The 13,094-nt window shown below is 40.4% G+C and overlaps 1 protein-coding gene across 5 annotated transcripts in view; it reads right to left on the reverse strand.

Annotated features, from left to right (window-relative positions):
* Positions 1 to 1,647: 1,647 nt before the first annotated feature.
* Positions 1,648 to 13,094, reverse strand: part of MAPK12 (mitogen-activated protein kinase 12) — an 84,643-nt gene continuing 73,196 nt past the window's right edge. For 3 of the 5 annotated variants that reach the window (XM_075928185.1, XM_075928201.1, XM_075928210.1), the window contains 4 exons: positions 12,667 to 12,746; positions 10,437 to 10,515; positions 9,409 to 9,582; positions 1,649 to 2,805 (listed from right to left, as the gene is read on the reverse strand). In XM_075928185.1, the coding sequence (XP_075784300.1) occupies positions 2,735 to 2,805; positions 9,409 to 9,582; positions 10,437 to 10,515; positions 12,667 to 12,746 (404 nt within the window). In that variant the 3' untranslated portion in view covers positions 1,649 to 2,734. Of the gene's footprint in view, positions 2,806 to 9,408; positions 9,583 to 10,436; positions 10,516 to 12,666; positions 12,747 to 13,094 lie in introns of all 5 variants that reach the window. The other 2 variants (XM_006122616.4, XM_006122615.4) reach the window with 2 other exon arrangements.

Genomic DNA, 13,094 nt, shown 5'->3' on the forward strand with positions numbered 1-13,094 from the left:
AGTGTAGACACACCCCAGGAGTTATTGTTTTCACATACCAGGCTTGTTAGTGTGGATGCTCAGCTTGCTATTTTGAAATAAGGGGAATTATTTTGAAATAACTCCCTAGTATAGACCAGGGCCCAGATTGCGTTTATTGCTTCTTTTTATGCATGTTCGTTTTTTAAAGGCTTATTTATGCATGCATAAAATTGCAGGGTTTTAGCCATGACTTCCTCTCTTCATTTATCAGTTCTGGCTTTTCAGTGTTCATCACCAATACTTCCCTGCTAGATACTGCTATTTATACAGCTTTATTTTAAACAGTCATTAAAGCTGAGTTGAAGAAGCCTTTCAGTTTAAAATGATTACTGAGTAAAAAAGTCAACTGAGCCATCTCTGGGTTCCTTTCCAGTTACTAGCTGCTAAGATCAAATGTCTCTTTCCACAGATGTTCCACTTGGCACTGATACAAAGCAGTACAATGTAGTGGGAGTAACCTTTATGTAAGTATTCAGTTTTTAAAGAGATAAGCTTTAACCATAAAAACACATACAAAGATTTGTCAATTTCCATTTCTGTTCCCATGAGATTATGAACAAAGCAGCTAGGAAAGTGCAAGAGAAGAACACAGCTGAAGAACCTGTAAAAGCTTCTAACCAATATCCCAAAGTAAGCCATCAGGCAGATGTCTCCTGTGGATACTCTACCTTCTGTCAAGGCATTATTTTTCACATGAGAATGAGATAATGATAATAATTAAAAATAATTAGTACTGTACACCTAATACTGCTTATGTATTATATAAAAAAATCTAACTGCAGGTCAAAAGAATAATAAAAATATTATCCCCATCCCTTTTGTCATGATGTGATGTTTTGCATGTAGCTTTATTTGTAACTCATACTGGCACACTGACTTCCCCCTTCCCTATTACCAGGTACACTTTCAATCACCACATCAAAATTGTGCAGAAATTACAAAGCTTATAGGATGTATAAATCCTCACAATCTCCCCCTAGAAATTAGGAACCTCTATTTCACTATATAAAGTGAGAGCAACTTATTTAGAAGAGAAAGGAAATACTGTAATATTTAAAATAGATTTATCTGGTGCATGCTAAGCAGCAATGTTGTTTAGAAAACATCTCTTTCAAGGTGTCCTATCCCCCTTCTTAGTTTACTACCCTGGAGAAGTTGCAGGGAAGTTCTGTGGATCCTAAGGAATTTACTGGAAATCAGGACCACTTGTGGCTCTACCCATTCCTCTACTAACACTCTTAGGAAACGTCTACACTAGCCCCCTAGTTCGAACTAGGGAGGCTAATGCAGGCATTCAAAATTGCAAATGAAGCCCGGGATTTAAATATCCCAGGCTTTATTTGCATGTTCCCATCCGCTCGCCATTTTGAAATTCCACTAGCCCGAAGTAACTGCCCGCAGCTACACGTGGCAGTGAAACGGTAATTCGAACTAAGTCCTTAGTTCGAACGAACTGTTACACCTCATTCCAGGAGGAGTAACAGTTCATTCGAACTAAGGACTTAGTTCGAATTACCGTTTCACTGCCACGTGTAGCCGTGGGCAGTTACTTCGGGCTAGTGGAATTTCAAAATGGCGACCAGACTGGAACATGCAAATAAAGCCCGGGATATTTATATCCCAGGCTTCATTTACAATTTCGAATGCCTGCATTAGCCTCCCTAGTTCGAACTAGGGGGCTAGTATAGACATACCCTTGGGGTGCATCCAGGGCTGGATTATCCAATAGGCAGACTAAGCACGTGCTTAGGGCACCAGCAAAGCAGGGGCACCAAAAAAAAAAAAAGAAAGATTTTACAGTATAGTATTGTTTTTATTTTGAATTACATATGGGGGGCACTATAATCTTTTTAGTGCTAAGGGATAAAGATCTTAATCCAGCCCTGGGTGCGTCTACACAGCTGAACTACATCAGTTGCATAGCTTATTTTGAAATTGGGAGTGTCTACACAGCACTTATTTTGAAATAAAGCACTCTTCCTCTGACTTCCCTTACTCCTCATATAATGAGGGTTACAGGAGTCGGAGTAAGAAGTTCTCACAGTATTTCAACATTATTTTGAAATAACTGCCTGATGTGTAGACGCAGACTAAGTTATTTTGAAATAATGTTGCTCTGTTGACGTACCCCTATAGCCATGGGTGTCCCTGACTGCTACTGCTGCCTCTTGTGTACACCCCCTCAGAGTCTGCCCGGCATCATTTTCATCCCCTCCCAATCTGTAGGTCATCCTCAAATTGGCTTCTGCAGGAAGGAAAGAACCAAGAGGGAAGCTGGCATGCTCCCTTTGATGCCTTCTGGGCTTGGCTCCAGAGGTTCATATTTATAGTGAAAGAGGAAACATTTCTCCATTTAGCCTCAGATTGTTTAAGGTATTAACTATTTCTCTATAATCCTGTGACTTGAACAAGCATTACCTGGTCTAAAAACACATTCATGAAAACCCTTGTATTTTGAGGAGTACTTTGATTAAATGAAACCATACATGCACTCAAAAAGATGAGAAAATTTGGGTAGAGGTGAGTTTCCAGACAGTCTTGAAATGCTACTTCTAAAGGCACTAGCTTCCTGTTTAGATTAAAACACACTTATTCCTTACAATACAGATACAACAAGTTACATCCAGTTTATAAAAGGTTTGTACAACTGAGTTATCACAAGCATTTACACCTTTTCTCCTCCTTTTGATTTTTGAAGAGATGGTTCATACAGTTACACTGCCGTTTCCTTTGACTCAGGCAGGGGAGGTGGTTTGAAGTTTAGTACCTCTTTATAGGTAATGCCTGAAAAACAACAGAAAGAGAGAGCATTGCTAGTATGTTCATAAAGGGAGCCTCACGGACAGAAGTGTGGAGCCAACCCCCAAATGGCTGGAATGTTATCTATTTGGGAATGTGACACAGATGAGAGAGAAAACATATAAAGAGCTACGGTACAAATTGTCTAAAATTAATGCATACAATTAGGCACCTAAATAAATGACCTAATTGTCAGTGCTGTGCCTTCAACTGGCATTATCTTCAATAACTTTTGGTGTGTACAGAAATATAAAAATCAGGCCCTCTTGCTTAGGGGCCTAAATATGGGCACTGAAAATGAAGGGCCCAAGTTTGAGAATCAGGACTAAAACACAGCCCCCAAATCACATCTGAAGGAGATGGTCTCAGCCTTTAGTAGCAATGAGCAAAGACGCTACCTTAGGACTTTAGCTGGTTGTCAATCTCACACTGAGGGTACGCCTAGACTACAGGCTTTTGTCGACAGAGGCTTTGTCAACAGGTACTGTCAACAAAGCTTCTGTCGAAAAAGAGTGTCTAGACTACATCCAGTTCTGTCAAAAAAAAAAAAGCCGCTTTGTCGACATGAGAATGTAGACGCAAAGGACAGTATAGATGCAATAACATCTTCTGTCGACAGAACTGTCGACAAAAGGCATTATTCCTCATAGAATGAGGTTTACCGCTGTTGACAAAACTGCCGAGTTCTGTCGGCAGAACTCGGTGGTAGTGTAGACGCAGGTATAGTTTTGTCGACAAAAGTCCACTTTTGTTGACAAAAGCCTGTAGTCTAGACACACCCTGAAAGTGTTAGCTACCGGGAAAACATACTGTGAAAGACTCCTAATAAAAGGGTAAACCAAAGAGTTCAGTCATGGACAGGCAGGCAGGAATCTGTTAGGAAAAAAGGAGCTGAATCCCAACTTTTCTGACTTCTAGACATCAGGGTTAAAGCAGCCTTAGATTTCCAGGATTGGAGGTTAGTGTGTATGGGAACCACTGATCTCTCTCTCTTGTTTTGATATGAGACATTCAGAGCTGTCCTGTCTTTAGGACAGTTTGGGGCAGCTACCCCAAGGCCCCATGCTTTGGGGGCCCCTGTGGCAGCCGCTTCAACTGTCCTAGGATCGGGACAGTTCCCCATATTGTTGCGAGCCTGCGGGGCCCAGGTAGGTGGGGAGGCTAGTGAGGGTCAGCAGCAGGGGTCTGGCTAACCCCCACTCACTGCAATGGTGTGAGCCCAGGAAGTGGAGCGATGCACAACAGCGCCTGCACTGCTTCACCATCTCCCAGGCAAGTGGCACTGCTTTACCACGGCAGCGGAAAGCAGAACCCCACAGCCCCAGCCTGCTGTGCTCCACTTCCCGCCACCATGGTGAAGCTGATTGACTCGGCTGGGAGATGGCCGTGGAGCAGCACAGGCCACTGCATGCATCCCTGTGCTTCCTGGAATCCCAGCTCTGCCGTCAGTGCAGGGAAGGTGGGCCCCTGCTGCCACTCCATGCCAGGCCCCATTAATTCCCCAGGCCAGGTAGCTCTTGGGAGGGGCTTTCAGGGAAGCAGTACAAGGGGGGAGGGGTGGAAGAGGGCAGAGTGCAGGCAGAAGGAGGTGGGGTGCAGCATAGGGGAAGGGATGGAGTGAGGGCAGGGAAGGAAAGGAACACGGGTGGGAAGAAGTGGGGTATGTGTGGGGCCTGGAATGGGGAGGGGTTGCCGTGGTCCCTGTGCCCCACTAGGGACAGACCTGGAGACATTAGCATACTAAGTATCCAGTTCTCCTATCACTTGCTTTCGTTTCTTGAAGTTTATTTTAAATTCATCATAGTCTGTAAATCTAATTACCACAACTTCCTCATTCCAGTGAGCACAGGAGTCTTTTAGAAAGAAGACAGTATGGATAACGAAAGATCAGCTGTTGTGACCTGCACAGCCTGTTCCAAGTTTGTATTCCTCCCAGAAGATAGAAGTGATTTTGTCTGTATGAAGTGCAAGCGGGTCTCCATATTGGAAGAAAAGGTTAAAGAAGGACAAAGTATCAACCCTATGTTCCATCAGAGAAAATGAAGACTTTCTGGACAGAAGGCAGCATTTGATACTGCAGGCAAATCATGCTGAAGATCCAGAGAGGGCAATACAGAACCAGGAAGAAAACTGGCAGCATGTGACCTCCAGGAGAAGAAACATGACTCAGGTATCCCCAAACCTGATAGAGATAAGTAACTGCTTTCAGGCTGTCTGCACAGGTACCATGGTGGAAAACACTTTGGCAGAGACCTCGGAGGGAAGGGATCCGATGGAGACCAGAAGGCATATATGGGATGCATAGTCCTAGGGATGGGGGTTCCACAATCACCACTTCCAAAAAAAGGAGATGGATTGTGGTGGTTGGGAACTCCCTCCCAAGAGCAACGGAGTCATCCATCTGCCATTCAGACCAGGAATCTCGAAGTGTGCTGCATACCTGGAGCTAGAATTCACAATGAGACCAAGAGTCTTCTGAGACTGATCAGACCTTTGGATTGCTACCCCTTCCTACTTCTCCATGTAGGAACTAACAATACTGCCAAGAATGACCTTGAGCGGGTCACGGCAGATTATGTAGTGCTGGGAAGAAGGATCAAGGAGTTTGAGGAGCAAGTGGTGTTCTCTTCCATCTTCCCTGTTGAAGGAAAGGGATTGTCAAATCTTGGAAGTAAATGTGTGGTTGTACAGGGGATGTCGGAGAGAGGGCTTTGGATTCTTCGACCATGGGATGCTCTTCTGGGCACAAAGATTGCAAGGAAAAGATGGGATCCACCTAACAAAGAGAGGGAAGAGCATCTTCACAGGCAGGCTTACAAACCTAGTGAGGAGGGCTTTAAACTAAGTTCATTGAGGGATGGTGACCTAAGCCCTGAGGTAAGTGGGGAAGTGAGATACTGGGAAGAAACACGAGGAGGAAAGTGCAACAGAGGAGGACCAGTGATTCATAGGGAGAAGGTAGGGCAATCAGCTACTTATCTAGGGCATTTGTATATGAATACAAGAAGCCTGGGAAACAAGCAGGAAGAATTAGAAGTCCTGGCACAGTTAAAGAACTATGATTTGATTGGGATAATAGAAAATTGGTAGAAAGACTCACATGATTGGAGCACTATCATGAAAGGGTATAAACTGTTCAGGAAGGACAGGTTGGGGAGAAAAGGTGGAGGAGTTGCACTGTAAGAGAGCAGTATGATTGCTCAGAGCTCCAGCATAAAGCAGGAGAAAAGCCTGTTGAGAGCCTTTTGGTTAAATTTAGAGGCAGGAGCAACAGGAATGATGGTGTGATCAGTGTCTGCTATTGACCACCAGATGAGGTGACGAGGCTTTCTTCAGACAATTAACAGAAGCTTCTAGATCACAGGCCCTGGTTTTCATGGGGGTGTTTAATCACCCTGACAGCTGTTGGGAGACCAATACAGCAGTACACAGACAATCCAGGTATTTTTTGGAGAATGTTGGGGATAACTTCCTGGTACAAGTGCTGAAGGAGCAACCAGGGGCCATGCACAGCTTGACCTGCTGCTCACAAACAGGGAGGAACTAGTAGGGGAAGTAGATGTGAGTAGCAATCTGGGAAGCAGTGATCATCAGATGGTCAATTTAGGATCCTGCCCAAAGGAAGAAAGGAGAGCAGCAAAATACAGATTCTGGACTTCAGAAAAGCAGACTTTGATTCCCTTAGGGAACTGATGGGCAGGATCTCCTGGGATACTAACATGAAGGGAAAAAGAAATCCAGAAGAGCTAGCAGTATTTTAAAGAAATCTTATTGAAGGCACAAGAACAAACCATCCCGAAGCGTAGTAAGAAAAGCAAATATTGTAGGTGACCAGCTTGGCTTAATAGTGAAATCCTTGGTGAGGGTAAACACAAAAAGGAAGCTTACAAGAAGTGGAAACTTGGACAGATGGCTATGGAAGAGTCTCTATCTATCTATAGATATATACAGCTCAAGAATGCAGGGGTGTAATCAGGAAGGCCAAAGTGCAATAGGAATTGCAGCTAGCAAGGAACGTGAAGAGTAACAAGAAAGGTTTCTACAGGCATGTTAGCAATAAGACAATGGTCAGGGAAGTTGGGAGACCCTTACTGGATGAGGGAGGTAACCTAGTGACAGATGATGTGGGAAAAGCTGAAGTTCTCAATGCTTATTTTGACTCAGTCTTCACAGAGGAGGTCAGCTCCCAGACTGCTGCACTAGGCAACGCAGTATGGGAAGGAGGTAGGCAGCCCTTGGTGGAGAAAGAACAGGTGAAGAACTATTAGAAAAGCTGGACATACACAAACCCATAGGGTTGGATCTAATGAATCCAAGGGTGCTGAGGGAGTTGGCTGATGTGATTGCAGGCTGTGCTGATGTGATCTTTGAAAACTTGTGGCAACTGGGGGAGGACAATTGGGAAAAGGCAAATATAGTGTTCATCTTTAGAAAAGGAACGAAGGACAATTCAGGGAACTACAGATCGGTCAGCATTACCTCAGTCCCTGGAAAAATCATGGAGGGGATCCTCAAGGAATCCACTTGGAAGAAAGGAAAGTGACCAGGAATAGTCAACATGGATTCACCAAGAGCAAGTCACGCCTAACCAAGCTGATTGATTTCTATAACAAGGTAACTGGCTCTGTGGACATGGGGAAGGTGGTGTATGTGATATACTTTGACTTTAGCAAAGCTTTTGATACCGTCTCCCACATGATTCTTGCCAGCAAGTTAAGGGACTATAGATTAGATAAATGGACTATAAGGTGGATAGAAAGATGGCTAGATTGTCAGGCTCAATGGGTAGTGATCAATGGTTCAGTGTCTGGTTGGTAGTAACTAGTCACTGGAGTCAACAGCATGCTGAATACTAAGTCTTATGTTCCCTCGCACAGGCTAATAACTGTAGCTTGCTGCCAATCTTTGGAAGGCACATTCAGATGGGAAGGTGTTGATAGCTTTGCTTAGATTTGTTTTAGGAAAGGCAGATTTGTAACAATTCTTCATCACTGCTCCCACCCCTGTGATGTGAGAATCAGGAAAATGAAAAAAAGAAAACCCAGAATGAAAAGTGAACCTAAATCCTCAATGACTGACTCCCACTCTCCCCTTCTTTCCTTAAGAATGAAATTAGCATTTAAACCTTGCAACAGTGTTCTACAGACAGTATAAATCTAATTATTTTCTACTTGCAAGATTCCAGTGGAAAATGAGAATGTTTGATAAAAACCCAAAATGTTCCATAAAAATCAGAGGCCACTCCAGATCTACCAGCCAGCTTTGTTTAACAGAAATACTGTTCCAATTTTTTGAATTTTTCCATTCACAGTATAAATAGCTGCCTTCTAAAGATAATTTCTGGTCAGCTAAAGGTATTTCCCACTGGGTTCAGGTAAAGCTTGTTAGACCCTTAGCTAATCTTGGAGAGACTGAGATGGGTGAATTGAAAGATCTCAGGAAGAGGAAATTTGGTTGAAGGTAAGGGATGGGAGGAAAAAAAAGGAGCATAGAGGATGGGGGGGGGGGAGGAGAGAGCACCTTGGAGAGTGAGAGATAGAATTAGAACTGGGGCAACTTTATGAGGAGGTGCAAGGTGAGATGGGGACACTGACTCATTTTATGTTTCTAGATCTCATTGGTGTCTATCTTCTGGCAAGACCAAAGAAAATCATTTGTAAGGAGACATCAGTGTTTACTTTTCAGCTAACCCTTCTGCTTAGGGTTGTCAGGTGTCCAGTATTGGCCTGGTAAAATAAACAGAAAATACTGGACATTTTACATGTCTGGTATTTTCTGTTTTTCTTGGACAGATGGCTGCATGGGACATTCTTCCCGTCGCGTCTGGCAGGGGCAGTGGGGAGATTTAAAGGTCCCCTCCTGTTTTTTTGCTCAACAACTTTGGTTCCCCCCCCTTTTTTTGCTCAACCAATTTTTTTCCTGCCACGTTCGGTATTTTTTGTGAAAGTATCTGGCAACCCTCCCTGGTAGCATTTAAAACTCATCTTGCACTCTGCAAAGGTAATGACACACGGTGCAAGGTAATGAAGAATCAGGCCTGTGGTCTATATTTGCAACTTAATTGCTACTCAACTTTTTTTTTAACATGCATTGATACAACGTGTAGACAGGGGAGAAAAAAATTATGAAAGGAGAAACAGTAAAATAAAGCATGAAAAATTATGTGATGTACTCTGAGCACTGACTCTTGCCTAGTTTTGTAAACTAGTATCTTATACAATTGTTTATCAGAAATTATTTGCTGTATTTTTAAAAAATCTCTGTGTTTGAGTGAATACAGATTAATGACTTCAAGTGACATGACTTAGGGTTGCCAGGTGTTCAATATTTGCGGCCTCTGTCCAGTAAAAAAAACCCAGAAAATACCGGACGTATAAAATGTCCAGTATTTTCTGTTTTTCTTGGATGGAAGGCCACATGGGACATTCTTCTCCTGCCGCATCTGTGGGGATTTAAAGGTGCAGTGTCCCTTTTTTTTTTTTTTTGCTCAACCAATTTTTTCCCCCACCATGTTCGGTATTTTTGTGAAAGTATTTGGCAACCCTACTTCTGCTTAGTTCTTTTTGAACCCCACCATAAAGGACTTACGCTTCCACTCATCCAGTGGCAAATCCATATTGTCAAATGTGTCATCATATTTCTCTGCCTCAGTTTCCTCTTCAGGATCGTGAACTGGTTCAAAATAAGGATGTGCTAAAGCTTCTACTGCTGTTATTCTCTTATCCGCATCTAACACCAGCATCTTCTCCAAAAGGTTTACAGCTGTTCAACACAAGCCAAACAGGACATTCAAATATTGCCACAGAATCCAACTTGTATGTTAAAGCTGTTGTAACATTGTTGGTTTTTAGAATTACAGATGGTTACAAAGAAGAGTTATTTTATTTTATTGACATCTGTTGTTGCAAGGAGAAAATAAAAATACAAAGTGTTTTGCTGCTGTCAAGTTATATAGTGATAATTCAATACAAAACCCACTCCATTATGAACCAATGCACCAGGGGCAGAAGAAGGCTGCAATAATAGATCTGAGCCAATCTATGTGGTTAGTATACTTTCAGTCCACTAATGCAGTCAGGCAGCTATGTGTATATTTGCAGCACTGATATTCTCAGCTATGCAAACATAGTGAAATCCATGGAAATCTTTACATGATCTTCAATGGGATTTGGATCAGGCCCTTGTGATCTTACTGAAAAATTCATAATGTACTGTATATACTAAGTATGTTACCTTGAAAGATTTATAACTAACAAATCAAAACCAATTTTCTCTGGAATCCTAAAACACTTCTTACCAAGGATTATTTTTATGACGAACTTCAGTTTTCAGCTCCTGTTTGTTTTGTACAGCTATTCAGAATAGGGCTTGAAGAATCAATTTTAAAATAGGAAAACTATACTATCAATATTTTATTTCTTAGTACTTAGACACTGATCCAGCAAAACATTTAAGCCTGGGCTGGGTTATGGCCAACACCAAAAACTACTTTTTGCTTATGTCCCGCTTATTCAAGTACTAAATTACCATAATGAAACCTCAATTACAGCAGCAACTGCGGCACATATTTGTAGCACACCACCACAAGTGGTACACACTCACACATATTTTCTTACCCAAAGGGTTTGCATGCTTCAAGATGGCTGCAAAGTCTTTTTTCTGCACTTTTGGGAGGCTTTTGATATAATTTTTTGCCTTAAAAGAAACATGAACATTGGTTAGAACATTTCTTCCTTTTTATGTAATACGATTTAACAATATGTTTGCTTTATGAATTTTTCATGGTTTTTGGGAGAGTGTGTTATGCATATGGATACACTTAAGATCATTTTGGGGCTTTGTTGTCTTTATGTGCTGTTTGAAGGATATCTTGTTTTCAAGTATTAAAAAAAAAGGAGAAAAACAATATCTAAGGGTTATTAATTATACAGAGTATATTATTTAGCTTGAGAAAAGTATATGCATCATTCAAAGAGTTATAATTTATTTTTCCCCACTGAGAGTTGGTATAAATCTCTAGAAAAGTAGGCCTTTCTTTTTAAGATATATTCCTTAAGTTTTTAACTTTTACAGATATGTTAAGTTGCATTTAAAATGGTAGAAGTGTGCATATGGAGGCAGGGAAGGCAAAGTTAAAAACACAAGAACTTGGTCAGTGTGCTCTCAAAGAAGGTGGTAGTCATTTATCTAGAGCTGATGACATCTACTATATATTTTGAAGAGTTTGTTTATGGAATGGTTTGTGCAAAATAGAGTCATACTTTTCAATTACCTACAGATACCAAATTCTGCATAAACAATCCTGCCATTTAAATTAATTGAATGCGCTACTATTTTTTACACCTGAATATGCTGTGTGAAAGTCATGACTATTATGATTACAGTTCATAAAAAATATTTGCTAACAAAACTAAAATCGAGTCACCTAGTCAACTGTCATTTTAATGCAAAGAAATTTTTTCCTGTTACAAATCACAAAATAATTTAAATTAGTTGCGAAAAGAGTAATGGAAGCTTTACGAGTTTCTGATTCAAATGTACTGTTCATGGTAATTATTCAATAAAATGAATAATGTTTGAAGTTGAAATTCTACACATCTGCAAACACTTTAATAAAAAAAGCTATTACATATATTTCATTTCTTGAACTCTCTTATAAGTGTAATCTACACAAAATCACTTTGCCCAGTCAACCACAGGCCTCACCTGCTAGTGCTATATATTTAAGAAACTTTAAGCACTTGGGTATGCATATTTTTAAGTGACCACTGATTTTTTAACCAGGGATATCAAAAGATTAAAAATTAATCATGATTAATCACACTTTTAAACACTAACGATGCCATTTATTTAAATATTTTGGATATTTTCTATACTTCTGAATATATTGCTTTCAATTACAACACAGAATACAAAGTGTACAGTTCTAGCTTTATATTTTGCATGGCAAAAAAAGACATAGTATTTTTCAATTCACCTAATATAATATTGTAGTACAATCTCTTTATTGTGAAAATTGAACTTACAAATGTAGAATTATGTACAAAAAATAACTGCATTCAAAACCAAAACAGTGTAAAACTTTAGAGTCTACAAGTCCACTCAGTCCTACTTCTTGTTTAGCCAAGTGCTAAGACAAACAATTTGTTCACATTTACAGGACGTAATACTGCCCGCTTTTTATTTACAATGTCACCTGAATGATAGTTGAAGCATGAAGGGGCATACGAATGTAGCATATCTGGCATGTAATTACCTTGCAGTGCTGACTACGAAAATGCCATATGAACACCTGTTCTCATTTTAAATATAAAGTGTAGAAAAGCATGCAATATATTTCAGTTGATATTCTACTGTTTAACAGCGTGATTAAAACTGCGATAAATCATGATTAATGTTTTAATTGCAATCGATTTTTTTTAGTTAATCATGTGACTTAACTGCAATTAATGACCAGCCATATATTTAACACTTCCATTCTTGGGTGACCACCTTAAGATAGGACTTGATTTGCACACAGGTTGAACACTTAAAGCTCCAACTGACCTCAGCTGAAATTGTAGGTGTTCAAGTCTTCTACAAAAAAATCAGGCTTTTGGATTGCAGGTTGGGTATCCATAATTAATGTATGTTTCTGAAAATGTAGGCCATTACCTTACTGCAATGTACTTGATTTAAGCCTACTTGATAATTGTGTTTGACTAAATAAACTCAATCAATAAAAGTTTCCAAAAAATAATTTGATATTTTTATTATGAGATTCAGAGAACAGATTTTCATTAAGTTTTCTTGCAGTTGAAACTAGAACAAGCAGAATATTAGCAGAATACCAATCAGCATACTCACATCTTGACTTTGTAGTTTCTGAACGAAATCTTGAGTTGGTGTGCCTGTTATCTTCATTATTTCTGTGAGCTGGTCCAGATCTGAATGCCAGATGTTAGGAATCAAGTCCTTCTACAGTGACAAAGTTTTTAAAAGCCCTACAAATATTATACAATTTTCTTGCCAATGGAGATCAAAACAACACACAACATAAAAGTAAAATGAGAAACTTTACATTTATGCAGCTCAAGGCTCTGTGCTTCTTTTTCAAAAGTTGAGGACACCAAAAGCTCCTGAAATTAAATATATTCCAACTTTATAGGACAGATAATGTTCTTTCCGTTTGGGTAGCTTATACCTGGGAAATTTGCAATGGTTTATACACCTATGGGATATAGGTTGCTTCTTTCTCTCACAGCAGTTGCCCAATTACCCAGGCTAACAAGCCT

Source organism: Pelodiscus sinensis, chromosome 1 (assembly GCF_049634645.1).
Source record: "Pelodiscus sinensis isolate JC-2024 chromosome 1, ASM4963464v1, whole genome shotgun sequence".
NCBI classification, from domain to species: Eukaryota; Metazoa; Chordata; order Testudines; family Trionychidae; genus Pelodiscus; species Pelodiscus sinensis.